Genomic DNA, 20,629 nt, shown 5'->3' on the forward strand with positions numbered 1-20,629 from the left:
AGGACATGGAACTGTTGGAACAAGTCCAGAGAAAGGCCACGAGGATGATCAAGGGCTGGAGCACCTCCCATATGAAGACAGGCTGAGAAAGTTGGGGCTGTTCAGCCTGGAGAAGAGAAGGCTGCGTGGAGACCTCATGGCAGCCTTCCAGTATCTGAAGGGGGCCTATAGGGATGCTGGGGATGGACTCTTCATTAGGGACTGTAGTGATAGGACAAGGGGTAATGGGTTAAAACTTAAACAAGGGAAGTTTAGATTGGATATAAGGAGGAAATTCTTTCCTGTTAGGGTGGTGAAGCACTGGAATGGGTTGCCCAGGGAAGTTGTGAATGCTCCATCCCTGGCAGTGTTCAAGGCCAGGTTGGACAGAACCTTGGGTGACATGGTTTAGTGTGAGGTGTCCCTGCCCATGGCAAGGGCGTTGGAACTTGATGATCTTAAGGTCCTTTCCAAACCTAACTATTCTGTGATTGCATCAATTTCATCTGATTTCACCTGAAATGCGTGTTAACAAGAGACATAACGGAAAATCTGGAACAGAAGTCCAACAAAAAATCCCAACAAAAAGCCAACCACAGAACTGGTCTGTTTGCAAGGAAAGCTGCATACCTATTATTCTACCCACACACAGAACCCCTCCCATTACTCTGATGTGCAAGACTAATCCCCTCTGCTATGACTCTGGCCTCCAGGTCGTAGAATCCCAGACTGGTTTGGGTTGAAGGGACCTTAAAGCTCATCCAGTTCCAACCTCTGCCACAGGCAAGGACACCTTCCACTAGAGCAGGTTGCTCCAAGCCCCTGTGTCCAACCTGGCCTTGAACACTGCCAGGGATGGGGCAGCCACAGCTTCTCTGGGCACCCTGTGCCAGCACCTCAGCACCCTCACAGGGAAGAGCTTCTGCCTAAGAGCTCAGCTCAATCTCCCCTCTAGCAGGTTAAAGCCATTCCCCTTGCCCTTTCCCTGCAGCCCTATCCAAAGCCCCTCTCCAGCTTTCCCGTAGCCCCTTTAAGAATCAGACGACCTCCACCATCACACACCGCACCCACCACGCCCGAGCCCAGGCACGAACAGACACGAACCCCATCGGGGCAAGGCGCGCCGCGCATGCGCACATCCGCCGGTGACGCCTGACGCTCGTCCTGTGGCGGGGAGCCCTTGCCTCGGCCACGTGACTGAGCGGAGGCAGCGCGGTCCGAGTCGCCGTGGCCGTCGGGGAGGGGTGAGTGCCGGGGGGCGATGGATGCGAACCGCTCGGGGGGAGCCGGGCCCGGGGGGCGCGCAGAGCCCTGCTCCTGCTTCCGTCCGTGCGGGTTTGGGAGCCGGGGACGGCGCGGGTGGTGCAGGCCGCTTCCGGCCGTTGTCAGGCGGCGGCTGGCCGCGGGGTCCGTCCGCTTCCTCCTGAGCGGAAAGAAAGGGAGGCTCGTACAGTTGAGTTGCGCTTAGGTGTCACCTCTCCTGCTAGGGAAGCGTGCGGCATGCAGCGGTGTCACCAGGAAGCGCTAAAGAAGAACCGGGTGATGCTGGCAAAGCAGCTGCTTTTAAGTGAGTTGATGGAGCATATGATAGAGAAAGACATCATCACCGCAGAGATGGTGGAAATGATACAGGTATGCAGGTTGTACTCGATTACTCCCGAGTCTTAACCCTAAGTTCTAGTTAAGCTCAGTGCCCTTCCTGGCAGTGGCAGCGTGATAAACTGCATATTTTAATGTGATTACATGTGTGGAACGTGCAAAGCATGTGGGTTTTGCTTGCAACGCACGGGAGAACTGTAAGCCGCTCTTTGCGATACTGATTTTGACTGGGGCTTACTAAATCGTTGGCTTGCATGCTGCAGTTGCAGCAGACTGTGCTTTGTGAGTTCCGTGGTTATCTTCCAGTCCTTTGTTGTCATTTTGTGCCTCTGTATGTAGAAGTAGAAATAACACCTGTTTCCCCAAGAATACTGTGAAAATAAGTAAATTAATATATTGTAAGCTTATTGTGTCACCTGCCACTTAAAGGATTTGTATTTTATCTGTGTTTTCCTTAACTGCATGAAGAACTTTACGTGATCCAGCACCCTCACTCTCACATAGTGAATGCTGTCCATACACTTTTATTAACTTATCCTGTGTAGTTGGTACTATGAAGTCACTGGAATTATCTTGGGATTGCTCCCAGAGGCTTGGTAATGCACTGAAGAGTGTGCAGGATGAAGGTAAAATTCTTCAAAGAGAAAGCAGCCTGGAAAGGAAGTGACTGAAAGTGTATGTCAGGTGCATCTCAGGACTCAAATAAGTAATTGAGGCACTTTTTAGTCCCTTAGTAGGATTGATGGTCCTGTCATAAAAACATGCTGAAAACCAGAATTCTGAGCTATTTCTGAGCACTGCTGCAGACTGTGTGAACCTTAGGCTGATAAGGTTTTTAAAAGTAATGAAGAAATAACTTTGTGATGACTTCTGACTCACATGTGTCACATAATGTGAAATTACTCATGGGACCTGTTAGGGGCACCTGTGCCAAGTAACTGGGAGATGCAGGCAGTCTCACCTGAAATAGGTCAGATCCCTAATGAAGGAGGACAAAGGTGCAGCAAGACAGTGAAAAGCCAGAGAATGAATCAACTGTTTGTACTGGTTTTGGCTGGGGTAGAGTTAATTTCTTCCTAATAGCTAGTATGGGGTTATGTTTTGGATTTGTGCTTATAACACAAGTTATGCTGAAGTATGGGTGGTTAGTAAGGATGTTCAGTCGCTGGCCTGCAGTTAGTTACTGAAGGGGGACAAAGGGGAGGAAAAGAAAAGGAGAAAAAGGAAAAGAAAAAAAAGAGCCCTCTCACAGGTGGGATAATGCCAGAGAAAAGAGTCTTTTCGGCAAAATGCTGCTGACACAGGGGAAGCAGACTAGAGGAATCTTCCCCTTCAGGTGTAATTACATAAAAGGAGATGCAACAATACTTAGTAATGGATTATCAATAAGGAGAAAGGTATTACCGTGGATAAGTCAGGTAAATAGCAATAGCTTAGTGGAAAAAAATATGCCTAATATAACCTACACACATAACTAAGAGCTTAAATATATATAAATAGCAGTAGCAGATTGAGCAAGAGAACAAAGTGACTTGAACTACTGTTGCAGTGTATGAATCTGGACATTGCAATGAGAACAGAAATGCAGTGGGGAAGAAGGAAAGCACTGACAACTGGAACAGTAGTACTGTGAAATAAGGATAGAAATGAAGGGAACGTGCTAATAACAGTGCTACAGATAAAAAGGAGTGTGCATTTGAAAAAAAAGATTACTTGGGTCAAAACCACTTTGTGTTGCTTTTCATTTTTCTGTAGTAGGTCTGTGAATCTGTAGTAGTCCTCCACCCTGGCTGAAATGTGAGCAAAAGTCTTGGGAGTGCCTTTTGGTAACCTGTTCTTGAAAATGTATTGTGATGCTAATCATCAGGTACCTTACTGGAAATAGGAGGAGACAATGCCACATTGGCTGATATAGATTTTCCTGGATATTCTAGCTGACTGGTTCTGTATAGCCTGCTGCTTCCCCAAGAACTTAGGAAATCATTAAGATCTGGATAAATATGTTTTAAATCATCTTGTCTTAAAAACAGTTATACTGGTCCTTTTGGTTTGATTTAAACTTAGCAGAAGAATAAACAGAATGATTCTGGAAATAAGGCAGATTCACTTAAATAAACTTTTGTAATCTAAGGAAAGTGAAATAAACCAAGGAGCTCAGGGAGATGAAGGAAGGATGAAATTTCTTCAAGTGTGAGGTGCTAAACCAGTACTGAAATTTTACCACGTGTAAGAAAAAGGTGAGAGGGGAGGATAGTGCAGAAAGAGTCACTGAAGACAAAGGTAGTTTTGCAGGATGAAGAGCTCACAAGGAATATAAAAGGTAAAGAGTTCGTACGTGTATACTGAAGAAGAGCTAATAAATAGGAGTAGGTTCCTTTGATGTCCAAAATGGGGAGAGAGGGTAGGAACTTAGAGGCATGAATTTAAATTAGGTTATTCAGAAAGATACTAAAAATCTGATTTTCTTTTCAATTATATACACTTTGAAGAAAGAATAAAGAAATATGTTTCACTTCTGAATGTTTGCTGACTATTGTTTAGTATAACCTGAAGTGGATGTGGAAGTTTCATAAGGAGATACCTTACTGCTTCCTTAAATACAAAAGGTGCTGTATTTCATTATTTTGATATTTAAGTAAACATGCCCCATCCCTGGCAGGGTTCAAGGCCAAGGCTTAGTGCAACCTGGGTGAGTGGAAGCTGTCCCTGCCCGTGGCAGGGGGTTGGAACTGGATGAGCTTTAAGGTCCCTTCTAACCCAAGCCATTCTATATTTCTGTGATCCTGTGAGTCAGGAATAAGTCTGCCAAAAGCTGACTACTGTACCTACAAAGTGCAGAATCTAAACATCATGGAAATTTCTTAACTTTTCAGTAAAACTTAAGATCCAGTTCTTGAGGTCAACTTGTGTTCTTAATTATGATTTATGGCTTAAAGTCATAGACTGTGAAGACATAAAAAGTAAGATGATTAATGTTCCTAAGTGCAATATAAAGAGCTGCAGGCCTGCTAGAAAGGAAGAAGTAATTAATAGGTACTTTAGAATATCAGCTGTTAATTTACTTCATTAGGTAAAATAAAATTCAGTGGGCTTACAGCAAGATACAATATATGGAGCTGGTTATCTTCTGTGGACTAATGAAGAAGTGTTACCAGGAGAAAGGGCCAAGTATTTTCATACTTCTGCAAAGGCACAGGTGAGTTATTACTGTACATACTCCTAGTCAACAGTGCTCTGAAAGTTGAGGTTCCCATTAGAATATGAAAAGGTAGTTGTGTTGTCAAGGGGAAGAGGCCATTTATGAGAAGGCTGAAAGAAAGTGGTTTGTTTACTGTAGCAAATGGAGACTGATTTATAGAAAGAAGTTTGATTAATAACGGAAAGGACAGGAGAATACTGAAGTTAAGGGATATAGTTGATACAAAACCAAATGCTACTAGTCATAAATTAACGTAGTAGAGTGTGCATTTTTTTTCTCTGGATCTAGGCCAAGCCTGGGAGTTTCAGCCAAAATGTGGAATTCCTCAACTTGCTGCCCAAGAGAGGTCCTAATGCATTCTCAGCATTCTGTGAAGCTCTACGAGAAACCAAACAGCAGCATCTGGAGGCGATAATCTTGAAGACAACATCCAGTCTGAGCCAAGGGATTGCAAGGGTACAGCAGTTCTTAAAAAATGAGACGGGCGGACTGCATTTCAGATTGGGTTTCGGTGCAAAGTGATAATTTTTTCAAATGGGGAAAAAAAAAGGTTGTTTACAAAGGTCAGGATGGGGTTTTGTTGCAAACTGAAGCTTATAGTACATAGTGAAAGCAGAGGGGAGGGAATTTGGGAAGAAGAGAGTTTCATGCAGTGTCACAAGATGGCAGAGATTGGAAGGGATCTTTGGAAATCACCTGGTCCAAGTCTCCTGCTCAGGTAGCATCACCTTGAACAGGTTCCCCAGGGCTATGCCCACGTGGCTTTTGAGTATCTCCGAGGTTGGAAACTCCACAACCTCTCTGTGCAACCTGCTCCAGTGTTCATCACCCTCATAGTAAAAAAACCTGTTTCCTGATGTTCAGAGGAAACCTGTGTTCCAGCTTGTGCCCATTGTCTCTTGTCCTGTCCCTGGGCACCGCTGAAAAACATCTGGCTCTGTCTTTTGTATACCCCCCTTCGAGGTATTCATACACATTGATAAGGACATCTTGAGCCTTCTATTCTGCAGACTAAACCCCACAGGTCTCTCAGTTGTTCCTCATCACACTTGTGCTCCAGGCCTTTTACTAGTTCCACTGCACTTCTCTGGACCTGCTTGCAGCACCTCAGTGTCCCTCTTGTAGTGAGGGGTCCAGAGCTGAACACAGGATTCGAGGGGAAGCCTAACCAGAGCTGAGTACAGGGGGATGATCACTTCCTTGCCCCTGCTGGACACACTATTTCTGATCTAGTCCAGGATGCTGTTGGCTGCCTGAGCACAAGCTGTTCACATTCAGCTCTGTCAGGCAGCACCCCCAGGTCCTTTTCCATGAGCAGTTTCCAGCCACTCTTTTCCAAGCCTGGAGCATTCCGTGGGGTTGTTGTGGCCCAGGTGCTGGACCCAGCACTTTGCCTGTTGAACCACATACCATTCTCCACAACCCATTGATCCAGCCTGTCCAGATCCCACTGCAGAGCTTTTTTGTCCTTCGGCAGATCATCACTCCCACCTGACTGATCCCTCTGTTTTCCTGCACATGCTTTATGATCTTGGGATCATCTGCTCCGTGACTTTTCCTGGCACTGAGCTCAGGCTGACAGGCCTGTAGTTTCCAGGGTCTTTCTTCCTGTTCTTTTTGTATAGAGATGTCACGTTGGCCAACCTCCATTCCCTTGGGACCTGCCCACTGCACTAGGACCGCTGATAGATGATGGAGAGTGGTTTAGTGAGCCCCTCTGCCATCATCTTCAGCACTCTTTGGTGGAACCCATCAGGTCCCATAGACTTGTATATGTCTAAGTGGAGCAGGAGGTCTCTAACCATTTCTTCCTGAATTATGGGAACTTCAGTCAACTCCCGATCTCTGCCATCCAGCTTAGGGTACCGGGTACCCTTGAATGGCTGGTGTGGCCATTAAAGACTGAGGCAAAGTCAGCGTTAAGTACCACTAGGTTACCCCTTGTGTCCAGCAAAGGATGGCAGTTCTCCTTGGTCCTCCTTTTATTGCTAATATATTTGTAAAAGTACTTTTTATTATCTTTGATGGCAGTGGCCAGATTTAGTTCTGTCTCTGTGTTTCTGACTTTCTCTTTCCATAACCTAACAACATCCTTGTACTGCTCATGAGGTGACAGTCCCTTCTTCCACAGGTGATAGATTCCCTTGTTTTTCCGGAGTTCCAGCACTATCTGCCTGTTCAGCCAGGCTGGTCTCTTCCTGCTGGGCTGATTTTTCAGGACAAAGGGACCACCTGTTCCTGCACCTTAAGGATTTCATTCTTGAAGAGCATCCAGCCTTCCTGGACCCCTTTGTCCTTCAGTAATGTTTCCTGAGGAATTCTGCCAGCCAGCATCCCGAAAAGGCCAAAGTCAGCCCTCCAGAAGCTTAAGGTGGACACTTTGCTGACCTTCTTCCTGACTTCTCCAAGGAAAATTCACTCATTTTGTGATGGCTTTGCCCAAGAGGGCCTCAACCATCACATCATCCACTGTCCTTCTCTGTTTGCCAACAGCAAATCTAGGCAGGCATCTCCCCTAGTTGGCTCACTCACCAGCTAGGTTAGGAAGCTCTAGGAACCTCCTGGACTGTTTCTTCTCTGCTTTGGTGTACTTCCAGCAGACATCTGGTAGGCTGAAGTCCCCCACGAGAACAAGGGCAAGTGATCGTGAAACTTCTCGCAGTTGTTTGCTATGAAAATGAAACCTTGAAAGCAAACAGAAAGATAGAAATCACTGGACAAATACATTTTTGGCAGAAATGAGGAGGATATAATGACAGTGTTAAGGTTTTCAAACTGGGAACTTGGGTAGGAGTAGAGATGAGCAAAGAAGGGAAGAAACTTTGAATTGACATAAAATGCTGTTGCTGTCTTCTTGTGATGTTTCATTTGGTGTGAGCCATCATATTTTTTAAGTGATGTATATGTGTACGTAAATGCGTGTCTGTGTTCATGATACCTGCAGTCTTGTATTGCAGATACAGCTGTTTCATGCAACTCTTTTCATGGATTTATTGAATGTTTCGTAGCTTGAACACCATTATGGATCAAATCTTCCAATCCCTATCAATGAGTCATGTAATTCAAAGAGAGTGCGCTGGATAGGTGAGTTGTGCTTGACTTGCTATCTGCTTGGTTTCATAATACTCTGTTAATTTAGCTCTAGAAATAAGCTTCCCACCACTTTGTTCAGCCCAGGAATGCAAACTTGGCAGTGAACTGGCTATATTGTGATCAGATGCAGGAGGCAGAATTAGGGTAAAAAATGAAATGGCATATTGGAAGAGAGAACCGAAGCAGTTTCTAATCAGCTCCCCTTATTCTTACAGGAAATTTTGTTGCTCAAATAGTACATGTGAGTAAAATTTTAGATTTTGGAAGATTTTTTGTTTAACGTTTATAATAAAGTTTAATTGAAATAGAACTGTGAAAAGATCCCAGTTTTGGGCAGTACTCCTTAACTTAGACTCCTTCTTGACAAATAAGTTTCAGTACAAGGCCTTGCATATGTTACATGGGCCCAATATAGATTTCTGTAGCTTTTGTTGAGTGTAGCAAATCAGCTTTTCTTTAGCAAGAATCTGTGACTTGGATTAGGGAACTAGTTGTTGGAATGAATCTCTTTGCTAGTTTTTATGTTGCCCCTTGTAATGCCTGGAGTATTCATGTTCCCTAGCCACAGCTTTAACTATATGCTCATTACTAGGAGCTCTCTCTGATGTTAAAGAACAAGTCTCCAAATTTTGAAGGCCTTGCTTTAATTATTTTTTTTCTAATTATTTTCTATTTTATTTAGGTGCAAAAGTTGGATTGTTTTTGTTTTTTAGAGCATAGGTCCACTAACTAGGAAAGCTATGTAAAAGGTTGTAAAAGGATTTCAGAGAAGATTGTGAATGTCATCTGTTTCTTCTGGACAGGGGAGTGAGTGTTTTGTCTGCAAGTGGCAGGTAGTTGATTATCATTCCCACTATCTGCTGTTATCCAGAGGAAAGGGTTGTTCAGAGGCGGGTAAACAGGAAAAGGCATTGCACTTTATGGCAGTTAGATCACTTATACATGCTTTCATCAAAAAAGAAGTCATTGTATCCAGTAAGGGAGGTCTTTTATGAAAGGAAAATCACTATTCTAGTTGATTCTTTCTAGTAGTGGTTTGTCTGTCAGAGAAATAACATACTGTGCAAAGTAACAGAAAGCTCAAAGCTCTATTTTTAGATGAGAATTATGTTTTCATACTCTGGAACCAAATTTGCTAGGCCTTAGATGAGGCTAACCCACATACCAGACAAAAAAGAGTTGCCAGTTAAAACTATAAAAAATAAGTATACTATTCCAGGACATTTGGGGTCTTTTCTCCCTGCTGTGTTTCATTGTGTATCTGAAGTCCCTGCTCAAACAGAATTTTTAGATGTATGAGTATTATAAATACAGGAATATGTCTAAGACCACATAGATGAGAATTTGCAAGTTGCTGCAGAGGCTTTGTAGTTGGAGTTTGTTATTGTTATTGATATGTTTGTTTTGCACAGAACCAATGGAACATTCCTTGGATAATGGAGATGGTCCCCCGATTCCTCAGGTGAAGTACTGCACTCCCAAATTTTATCATGATCATCAGCACTTGGTAAGTAGTTGAGAGAGAAGATCTTGAGATATGAAAGACGTGAGGTGTGTGGATGTATCGGCTGAATGTTTGTGACTTAAAACTGAGTCTAAATGCTTGCTTCATTGGGTTGCAGACCAGTGTTGTGCTGTTTGTGCCACTGAAAGGTGTGAATCGGTTCTGTTTGACTTGGTGTAGTTCTAATTTACAAGTGTCAAGAAGTTCTGTAACTCTGTACAGATCTCTGCCTCTGGTTTTTGTTCTTGAAGAACTTTGTGAAATGCCTTCTATTCTGTTGCTCTGTGTAAGCTGTCAGTCTTATTGTCTCATATATATTTGCTTGCATCCTCATCTCCTGTGTGATGACACACCTTGCAAATGACTATAAGATACTAGAACTGTGCTTCAACTAGTAGTCGCAGTTTTGGCTAGTTTAGTTGCCAGCTGTACCGTGAAGAGTCTGTCTTTAGTCTCAAGAATGAGATTAGGATTAGGTGCTGACTAGAACAGCCTGAATTTCTAATCTGCAGTCTTAGAAGTTATGTAGGAAGCCTAATGAGTTTTTATTTATTCTATTTGTTAAGCATAAATTGTGGTGGGATTAAGGGAAAAAAAAGATAATTAAAGATTAAGGGAAAAAGCAATCATTTTGTGTAATGGGGCAGACCCTTCGCTAGGTTACACAATGTGCTGACACTTAACACTTCTCTCACAGGCTCTATCTGCAGCAAAGCAGATTGGTTTTGGGTTTTTTACTATTGACTTGGGTCCTTTTACAGCTGTGCCTGGATGCACCTAATTTGATATGCCCCTTTGGTATTAAATTTCACTTTCAATTTGCACAAGTGTTAGTAACAGACTTCTTGTTAGAGTGGGAGGGGGCAGAGAGGGAACTTAATTTGAACAGACTTAGAACTTAAGAAGAACTTAAGTTAGTTCTTTCCCTTTTAACTAACTTAAGTTAGTTCTTTCCCTTTTAACCTGCTATATAACTTATCAGTGATTGACAGTTCCTTGCTGTTAGAATTGCACTCATGTACTATTTTACATCTGTGTCTGCTCTCAGCAGCAGTTAGCAAATGTTCATTAAATTTTACATTGTGTTGTTCTAAGGCAACATGAGGATGTCAGAAATACACAGGGCTGTGCAGGAGTGAGGGTGGGAAAAGGGAAAAGAGTTAGCAAGGCTCAGTTCACAGTGTGAAATGCTGTGTGCTTCTTTGAGAAATAAGGCAAGCTAGTATCACATCTTCATAGTGGTGTTGTGGGATCAGCAGTTGTGGAGACTTGCAACTACAGTTGTCTTTGGGACCCTTTGCAATACAAACAGTTGTTGTGGTTTTGGTTTTTTATAAAACAACAAAAAACCACAGGCAAACAAAAGAAACACCAAAAAACCCCCCCACATGCAGAGAAAAAAACCCAGCCTAAACAGAAACCTCAGAAATTTGACCTCTGCTACTTTTGTGCTTCCACAATCCAGAAATCCTACGGATCAAGTTGGTATGTAGGGATTGCTGTTCTGCTCTAACACTTTCCTTATGTAGTCAGAATTTACAAATCTTACATCTTCTTTGCAGGCGTATAAACTGATATCAGAGCCCCGAGGCTTAGCACTTATTCTCAGCAATGTCCATTTCAGCAGTGAGAAGGACTTGGAGTATCGTGCAGGGGGAGATGTGGACTGTACTTCACTGGAGATGCTTTTCAAGCATCTTGGGTACCAAGTGACTGTCTTCCATGATCAGACTGCACAGGTAAAGTGGGTGGATCCCAGTACTTTGCAACCAGTATGGATAAGAGTTTGTAGCTATTATGTAAACTTCCTAAGAGGTTCCCTTTGGTATAATAAAGCTCGAACAGGAAGATGTGAATGGTCACTTACGAATACAAAATAAGACTAAATGGGATGATGTCTGCTTTTGCATGCTGACAAATATGAAGAAGTTTGGAAGGCAGAGGACTTAGGATGGAAAGTATGACCAGAAAGGATGTACTACTCCAGTCTGATGCAAAGGGCAAAAATTTCTCTACTGCATCTGACATGTCTATTAAAGCCACAAATGAATAAAGTCTCCAGTTTACTCTAGGTAGACTTCTCCAGTGTTCTGCTATCCTAAAGGTTAAGCTTTGCAGAGATTTCACCTAGTGTTTGAAAGTGTAAGTGGTGTTTTCATGTCCTTTCACTGATGGAGTCAACTGCCATCCCATTTACCAGTCTTCCAGTATCTATGCGGTTAAGTTCCACTCAGTCTTCATTTTGTTAGAGAAGTGGCTGTGCTTTGGTTAGGAAAATTGGTAATATTCCGTGACTGACTGAATCAAACCACTCTCTTTCCCTAGGAATGCAATTGCTGCCTTCTTCAACCTCATTCATTCTTAGTCCTTTTAAGTCCCTATGAAACCAAGTGTTACAGAACCTGTTAAAGTGTGCTTTTATTCACGAAGGCATCTTTCGCAGTATTACATTGCGCCTGCCATGTTGTCAGAGTTCCTAAAGCTTTCCACTTTTAGTTGTTGTTGTGTTCTGATCACTAGTGTTTGAATGCCTGAAATACTGGAATATGTATCTGCTAAGTTGCTCCAGTATCCTAGCCAGACTCGGTGTAAAACCTGTATGAAAATATAAGTTGGTTTCTCTTATGTTGAATGCATATATACCAACTTGGATACTTACTGCATCCCCCTATTGGCCTGAGTGATTCCAACTTCACAGTGTTATCCTTAGGACTGAATATTACACAGAAGAACATTTTGCTGCTTTATGGAACACATCTTTCGCCCTTTAAATTTGATGTACATAGGGTTTATTTCCTAAGAGGGGGACAGGACTGGATCTGTTGAAGTGGGTCCAGAGGAGAGCCACAAAGATGATCAGAGGGCTGGAACATCTCTCCTATGAAGACAGGCTGAGAGAGCTGGGGTTGTTCAGTCTGGAAAGGAGAAGGCTCTGGGGAGACCTTAGAGCAGCTTCCAGTACCTAAACCTGGAGAGGGACTACTTATAAAGTAGAAATAGGACAAGGGGAATGTTTTAACCTGACAGAAGGTAGATTTAGATTTTAGATAGGGTGGTGAGGCGGTGGCACAGAGAAGCTGTGTCTGCAAGGCCAGGTTGGACAGGGCTTGGAGCAACCTTGTGTAGTGGAAGGTGTCCCTGCCCATGACAGGGGGTCGAACTGGATGAGCTTTAAGGCCCCTTCCAACACAAACCAGTCTGTGATTCTGTTACTGCTTGTGTTTCTCCCTGTATATTGTCCCACTTCCCTGTGCAAGTCTGGAAAGCATCAAACGTTTTTGTTTTCTTTCACTTCCAGGAGATGCAGAATGCATTGGAGAGATTCTCTAAGATGCCAGATCATCGGGATGTGGATTCCTGCATTGTAGCTTTGCTTTCCCACGGTGTGGAGGGTGGGGTTTATGGCAGTGATGGCAAACTACTGCAGGTATATTGCTGTGTCCTGCTATGTTGTTGCAGGTTATCTCTTGGAAAGTAACAATGGAAAGAGATAAGAAAACCAAAATGGAAACGATGAGAGACTGAGGATTCTCTGTTTTAGAAAGGAGGGCTTGCAGGAGAAAAAGTACAAGGGGCTGTCTATGAGAGGTCTGTAAGATAAAGAGTGGCATAGAAGGGAAGTTACTCTATTCTCTCTTTGTACAAGTATTACATAGAGTGCATGAACTCAAACTAGTAGAGCTTGGGGGAAGGGTGGAAAGTTGTTATGTGATGAGTTTGGAGATAAAGGAGAAAATATCAAGAGGTAATAACAGAAATGATCGGTGTCTGAAGGGGGCCTATAAGGATGCTGGGGAGGAACTCTTCATTAGGGACTGTAGTGGTAGGACAAGGGGTAAGGGGTTAAAACTTAAGCAGGGGAAATTTAGATTGAATATATGGAAGAAGTTCTTTACTGTGAGGGTGGTGAGGTGCTGGAATGGGTTGCCCAGGGAGGTTGTGAATGCTCCATCCCTGGCAGTGTTCAAGGCCAGGTTGGACAGAGCCTGGGGTAACATGGTTTAGTGTGAGGTGTCCCTGCCCATGGCAGGGGGTTGGAAGTGGATGATCTTAAGGTCCTTTCCAACCCTAACTATTCTATGATTCTATAAATACATGGAAGCAGAATGAGACTGGGTTTGGCTCACAAAAGGCTGCAGTGAGTAATATTTATCATCTCTTCTTTCAGTTGCAGGAGGCCTTCCGGCTTTTTGATAATGCAAACTGTCCAAATCTCCAGAATAAGCCCAAAATGTTCTTTATTCAGGCGTGCCGGGGAGGTGAGTTCCTAAATACTAAAAGCCATGTATTTGGCATGCCATTAAGGCTCATTTTACACACGTACACACCCTCACATTCAACTTGCTGTCAACTTTCCTCTTTGCTTCTCTCAGGTGTAAGTGGGACCCATATTCACCTCCCTCTGCCCTGCTGCTGCCACTGCATCTGTTGCTCTGTAAGTGTCTTTTGCTCTGCATGAGGTGTGTGCATTGACTTGCAGACCCCAGAGCACTTTAGTGATACAAAGCTCTATTATATCCCAACTCATATATTGAGGCTTTCTCTTGCTATGCCTGCAGTAGGGGGAGTGGGGCATATGGTACATCAAATTGCAGCACAGCATGGAGTGGTACACTAACACTGGAGTGTTGTCTGAGGTCCTGTCTCTTGATCCTGGATGCGTTGTGTCTCTTGTTTTGTCATCTATTGAGCTATCAGTTGGCTCCAAATGTGTGGGTTTTTTCTTTTCCTTTATCCTGTCCTGTTTTCAACCTCCAGATGCTTTGGACCCTTTTCCACATACTGCTGTAGAATTCTTACCAAACTATTGTGCATGATAGTTCTTGATTCTCACAGACTTGTTCTTTTTCCACTCTTTCAGTTTGCATTTTCTTCAGTTCTGCTATTTGTTTTCCCTCCTTTTGTATCTGAACACGTCTGTAATGAACTAGTTTTCAGATTTGCTGATGACCCAATTTGTCCTTAAACTGTTTGGATTTTTTGAGGTCACTCTGAAACTGCAGATACTCTGAAGAGGAGTTCTGTCTTAGAAAGCTTTGCTTTTTATCTTGTAAGAGAGAAGTTCTTGCTAGCGTGTATGCTTTTCCCTTTTATTTTTCCTTGTTCCTTGGAATTGTCTCCCTTCTTTTTCACTCTTAGCAGAGTTGCTCTGTAGTTTCTTCTCTTGCCAGATGGATGTTTCTTTTGCCTGTTATTTACTTGCGTTTACTCCCCATGCAGAGAAAAACCTGAAGTCTACATGAAGTATTTTTACAATCAAAAATAATCAATTCAGCTGAGCATTTGGGAATATTATAATGTGCACATTTACAGTATGAATTGAATATAGATTTTTTGAATATGCAGACTCATAACGTTGTGGAGATAGGTGTACTAAGCCAGAATTTGTAGCTGACCTAATAAGTTGATCAGGTTTATTTGACCATAATCTTATAATAATGGGTCTGTCAACGTTGGCAAATCAGACTTGGCCTTCCTATACCCAGAAGGTTTTCAGTTGTAGTTGGAGCTCTTTATGCAAAATGCTGTAGAACTGGGATACTGCCATAGGCAAAGGGTTGAGACTTGAGCGACTGAAAGGGAAAACCTTTCTTCAATTAAAAAACCTCTCTTAAATCTTGATTAATAGCTGCAGGGGAAAGCTAATTACAAAGTAACAAAACAGGAATGTGTGTCCTTTTGTTATCCTTTGAATGTTAGCATTCAAAGGTTAGACTACCAAAAGAATTTTTTTTTCAATAGCAGAATTCAGATATATAGTGTGGGCAACTTTAGATTAGCACTTTGTCCCTGTGTGCCATGCAAGTTAGCTGGAACCAGTTGAAACTGAATGCAAAATGCATAGGTTATTCTTTTTCCCCTAAGTTTGTGTAATAGGCCTTACCTATCTTCTATTAATGACACATTAAAAACTGTAGATGAAGAAGAGTTGTTACAGCCTACGTAATTTCCAAAAGGCCTTTGGCAGAAATCTCATAAAGAATTGAATAGTTCACCTACAGTCATGGATCAAAACCCAGCAGTGACAGAAAGGAATGGGAAAGGACAAATTGTCACATTTCACTATGACATCAAATGAGACACTGTATATGCTTAACATCTGTGTTTAATGTAGGAGCTGATCCAGAAAAGCAAGAAGTGTCAGCAGGCCGGTTAGCTCAGTTGGTTAGAGCGTGGTGCTAATAACGCCAAGGTCGCGGGTTTGATCCCTGTACGGGCCACTTTTTCTGGCAGTGTTCAAGGCCAGGTTGGACAGAGCTCTGGGTGACATGGTTTAGTGGGAGGTGTCCCTGCCCATGGCAGGGGGGTTGGAACTGGATGATCTTAAGGTCCTTTCCAACCCTAACTATTCTGTGATTCTAAATAGTGACAAAAAGATGGTTCGTCTGTATTTAGATCAATTGGGAAAACAGCTATCTGGGACCTTGAGTAAAATTTAAACAGGCTGGTTCAATCTGGGTGACAGTTACCATTGATACGTACTGGAGGTTGAGTATGCAGAAGAATATCTAACCCAATGCTTTATACTTTTTAATTACATTAGTAAGTTGACTGGAATGGTATTTGAAGACAAATGCATGAGGAAGACATCTAATTCAGAAGCTTTAATCAAAAAGGTTTTGACTATATTATGGGATTATGACAGTGATAATAATACAGCTTGATTGTAAAATTGAGTCTTATTTGAAATAACATGCACTGTGAACAGTATATGGGATTTTTAGGAAGAACGAAAAGCATTTGGAGATGTGTGATAAAATACATTTAAAAAGTGTAGTTCAAAATGGAAAAACTTGCATTACTTCCTTAAAGAGATGAAGGAACTTGATGGAAGCAATCATGAAATGTTGAGCTGTGGGGCCTTAGTTATAGGCTGTATCTGTGTGTCCCACAATCCCAGTCTGCCATCATTGACCCTTCCCACTGCTGCTTTCATTTTGGAGGAAAACAACAACACTGCTGACTTGCCAACTGACCATTTCCTGTGCCATAGTTATGAGATGCCAGCAATGTCACTGCCTGTAAACGGGTTAGGAATCGAAATGCATTTCTTAGGCACGATCTGGCAACGAAAACCTAGAGACATCATGAGAGGAAGTGAACGCTTATGCGTCCTAAAACTAAAATCTGACCCATACTGTTAGGAAGTAGAATAATAGATTCTCATCTTACAACAAAAGGCAAAATTATATAAAAAACCTGTAAAATGTAGTTTTATTTTTCATACAACATAGTTGGGCTATTAAAGTTACTACTACTACTAAGCAGTGAGTCTAGATTACAGTGGGAACTGCATCATGTAAACAAGCAATTGAGAATATCTACACTTGCCGTAATACATACTAATGAATCCTGGAAAAGATATTAAATGTTCTTCAGGTTTTAAACTAATCTCCATGTACTGGGGTTCTCTCTCTAGTTTGGGGTGAAATTATTTCACGTTTTATTATTGCACAATTTATGCTTTTGATTGAAGCAGAAGTTACATCTTGAAAGCCTTGATTTTAATCAGGATTTAGAACTAGGTGAGATGTTTGGTCCATGTTTCCTTGATGTCTTGAAGGTAGACCTTAGCAACTAAAATCATAGCTCTTGCTTGAGTTCTGCACTAAGTAATTAGTATTGCAAACTAGACTAGATGTTTTTGGACATTTCTGAGGTAGGTAAAAGTGGAAAATAGAAACTTCTAAGTCTAGGTATCAAATTCTTCCATGCATGAAGTAGAACTGTCAGGAGCTTTGCTTTCCAGTTATCCCATGATCTGCATAGGAAAGGAGAGGGGAGAAAAAAATAATCAGCATGTGGACTAATAGTCACATTAGGTTCAGCAGCTGATGGTATCTACATTAGTTTGTGCAGAAGAACTTGCAGATGAATTTTGAGGACAGCTAAAACCACTTAAAGTCATGTAAAAGCTTTTGGCTTGGCAGCAGTTGTGGCATTGATGACCAGAGCTCCAAACAAAGGAAAAACAAGAAAACTACCTCCAGTAAATACGGATAATTCCTTCTTTTTCTTTTCTTTTCCTTCTGTCCCACTCCCTCTTTGTTTATTTGCCCCCTCAGATGAGACAGACCGGGGAGTGGATCAGCAAGATGGGAAAGAATGGTCGGATTCCCCAGGCTGTGAGGAGAGCGATGCAAACAAGGAAGAAAATCTCAAGCTGCGTCTGCCTACATGCTCTGATATGATCTGTGGATATGCTTGTCTGAAAGGTACTGGAGAGAGACCCTAATAGTTAAGGCAGAAGGAGGTTTTATGTGTCTGCGTTCCCCAGAAACTTCATCATACACAGTTTCTTCTTAGGCACTGCAGCCATGCGAAACACCAAGCGCGGATCCTGGTATGTTGAGGCTCTCACCTCTGTGTTTGCAGAGGACTCTCGAGACACTCACGTGGCTGACATGTTGGTGAAGGTGAGCAGGAGTGTCTTTCCTCTCCCACACTTACCTTGTATCTGAAGAGCCCTCCGGTGCTTCACATTGGTAGGATTAATCTACTATTAAAGCAATTGTTCTTGCCTTATTTGTAGCAAAATCATTGCTTTTTGTCCTATTTACTTATATGCAGTTCCACAGCAGTTTAACCAAAGTAAAAATGCTTTTTCTTTGACTCTGTCCATTCCTTGTGCAGTCACAATGTGAACTTAAGAGAAGAATTAATCTGCCAAGATTAACTTTTCTTCTATAGAAATAGCTGTTCTTTCTGGTAGATTCATTCATTGAACTGGCTCACCACATAACCACACAATCACATGAGGTAAAGAATAAGAAAATGGGGATAAGAGGGAGTGAAGACAGCAGTGTGAGGAACTTGAGCTGCTGTGGAACTGCACCCAAGTTCATTATCCTTATAATTTAGAAAGACAATACATAAGGGACTACTTAGTAAGGTAAACAGAATAATCTACCAGCACAGAAAACAATGAAGTTTTTCTTCCTTGTCTTAATCCTTCTGGTGTTTTGTTCTCACATCTAGGTGAACAGGCACATCAAGCAACGAGAAGGTTATGCCCCAGGCACAGAATTCCACCGCTGCAAAGAAATGTCAGAATACTGCAGCACGCTCTGCCAGGACCTTTACCTGTTCCCTGGTTATCTGCCAGGAAAATAACCCTGCCAGCTCTGTGCAAGGGAGGTACTGCCAAAGCTGGACTTGGAGCATGGATGTCTACGCTTTCGTTCTTCAGGCTGTGGCATGAGATGCACAAGCAGGGAGTGATGGTTTATATCTGGCCAGTCTGATTCTTCATGTCTTTAAATAATCTGGCAACTCACTAATCTGATTCAGTTCAGGGTTTAAAGTTCTTATATCCTGACTTAATCCATAAGTATAGAAATTGATGGAAAGAGGATCAGCACTGGAACTGGGAAGAAGTGGGAACATCCTTTGGAAGGAGACATTAAGGACGTTTCTAAGAAAAGTGAATGTGAAAAGGGAAACAGACTATTCATACAGTTTTTTAAAAGTTAAGCCTTTCTGAAAGGAAAATTATTCATAAAATGTTACTTATTTTATGCTTGTATTTTAAAAGTTTTAAGTACTTTCTGTCTGGTTCTTCATGCAGGACAGTCAGCTCCTGTGGATGTTAGAAGAGGGCTCCCTTGTGAAGGAGCCTTCTTCCCCTCTCTAAAATAGAAGGTTATTGTTTTCAGTACTTGACACTTTCCTATCATCTTGATAACTTAAAAGCCTGGTTTTGCACATTCCTTCTGTAGCCAAGTAATCAGAAGAAATGCAAGACATCCCAAGTTATCAACAAAACAGGTCGAGATCTAGGGTTTCTCATACAGACAAATAAGCCTCCATAAACTGCCCCAGAGATAGTTCTGAATCTAGGAATTCTAGGTTAGCTCCCCTTAGTCCCAAAAGTGAGCAACTGCATGGAATATTGCTTTTGAGGAATTTGCTTACCGTTGTACCTGTGTGTCACAACAGGCAGAGCGTTCAATCCGCCAGCTTCTCAGGAGACTATGAATTGCACTGTACAACTGGATCCCTGAAACCTGACAGCTTTGTACAAAAGGATCTTTCGTCTTTTGTTTAATTAACAAAAGTATTCAAGGCAGCTCTTTACAGTCTAAGCGTGTTACTTGGACTATTTATCACTGCAGTTTGTTTCCCTTTGAAATGAAAGGGAACAGTTTCATGTTACTACCCTGTTACGTGTTTTCTTTCTTCAGCCATGATCATTTGAAGCTGTTGTTTAGCTGATGCTGTTTGCAAAGTGTCATTTCAAATCCTCAGTAAGAAATAAGGCATAATCCATCACTTTTGGAAATTTCCTATGTGGTCTCTTCATGCATGTCTCTTGCAGTTACTCCCATTTGATGCAGTGTGGGAGGTGGGCATTGTGCTCTTTTTGTGGTAGAGCCTAAATCTGGATGTACCGGGCGGCATATGAACTACAGTCTGCGTTCACCTGAGTCTTGATCTCTGGTTTGTAGCAGCAAGTTGGCATTGTTTCTGCCTTACTTATGTTAAGTGTGGCTTTTAAAATACTTTTTGAGGAGAGAGTCATGAATAGGAAGCAGAAAGGGATATGGAGGGAGGCTGGAAAACTAGGCATGTACTGTTTTATTGTTTTGCTGAGGCAGATGAAGGCTATGTGTCCTCCAGCTGACAAAGGTGCAGCATCTTGCACTTAACCTTACACACAATGTGATAAACAGAACAAGGATCATACTTGCCAATTGGTGCCTTACTTTGAAGTTAAGATGCCGGTTTAGGGGCCATTGTACCTCCGTGGAGTATAAAACCCACCTTCTTCCTGAGTGCTCCCTCTTTGAAATGGTGCAATATTTTACAGATAAGTATATGAATGAAGTAGTCCACTCTGATGGATTAGATTTCTGTAGGATTGCATCAAGTTGCATTATCACTGCCATTTTCATATATTCTTTTTGTATACTTGTATTTTACTGCCTTGAGGTGTCAAAATAAAGAATTCTTGTTTGATTAATCTGTATCTTCCATTTGGAGAGCTATACCTTGTGCAGAAATGCAGTTTCTATGTAAAGAGAATTCGCATGATTTCTTGAGGTAGTACTTCCCAGAAGTGCTTTGGAACTCTTAAGGTGAAAGCCCAGAAGCTTGCTACGTTCTGACTGCAACCAGTGTGGGCTGCTTGTAAGTAAGCTCTTTGTCTTTGAGAACCACCAAGTAAGAGGCTGGTGTTGTGTTTCAGCACTGAGATATTTAGACTGGGAAAATGTCAGAGACTCTGTGTCGTCGCGATGCAGAGGGAACACAGC

The 20,629-nt window shown here is 42.2% G+C and overlaps 1 protein-coding gene and 1 non-coding gene across 6 annotated transcripts; both read left to right on the top strand.

Annotated features, from left to right (window-relative positions):
- The first annotated feature begins 1,362 nt into the window (after nucleotides 1-1,362).
- Nucleotides 1,363-19,529, top strand: CASP2 (caspase 2). 5 transcript variants are annotated; one of them, XM_061365481.1, is made up of 10 exons: nucleotides 1,363-1,611; nucleotides 5,066-5,233; nucleotides 7,786-7,861; nucleotides 9,283-9,377; nucleotides 10,937-11,113; nucleotides 12,673-12,801; nucleotides 13,543-13,633; nucleotides 13,748-13,809; nucleotides 17,441-17,590; nucleotides 18,354-18,480. In XM_061365481.1, the coding sequence occupies exons 1-9, from the start codon at nucleotides 1,480-1,482 to the stop codon at nucleotides 17,564-17,566; spliced, it is 1,056 nt and encodes a 351-aa protein (XP_061221465.1). In that variant the 5' UTR covers nucleotides 1,363-1,479; the 3' UTR covers nucleotides 17,567-17,590; nucleotides 18,354-18,480. The 5 variants fall into 5 exon arrangements, 4 of the variants coding, with proteins under 4 accessions (XP_061221465.1, XP_061221464.1, XP_061221462.1 ...); XR_009727253.1 differs by having other exon boundaries at nucleotides 1,364-1,611; nucleotides 17,441-17,791; nucleotides 18,354-18,392; XM_061365480.1 differs by lacking the exon at nucleotides 18,354-18,480 and adding an exon at nucleotides 17,682-17,810 and having other exon boundaries at nucleotides 1,364-1,611.
- TRNAI-AAU (transfer RNA isoleucine (anticodon AAU)) lies at nucleotides 15,522-15,595 on the top strand. The gene has a single exon. It is a non-coding gene; the product is annotated as a tRNA-Ile (tRNA).
- Nucleotides 19,530-20,629: the final 1,100 nt, after the last annotated feature.

Source organism: Neopsephotus bourkii, unplaced genomic scaffold (assembly GCF_033783945.1).
Source record: "Neopsephotus bourkii isolate Nb327-2 ecotype Australia unplaced genomic scaffold, CSIRO-AGI_Nbou_v1 NB_1287, whole genome shotgun sequence".
Classification (NCBI taxonomy): Eukaryota; Metazoa; Chordata; class Aves; order Psittaciformes; family Psittacidae; genus Neopsephotus; species Neopsephotus bourkii.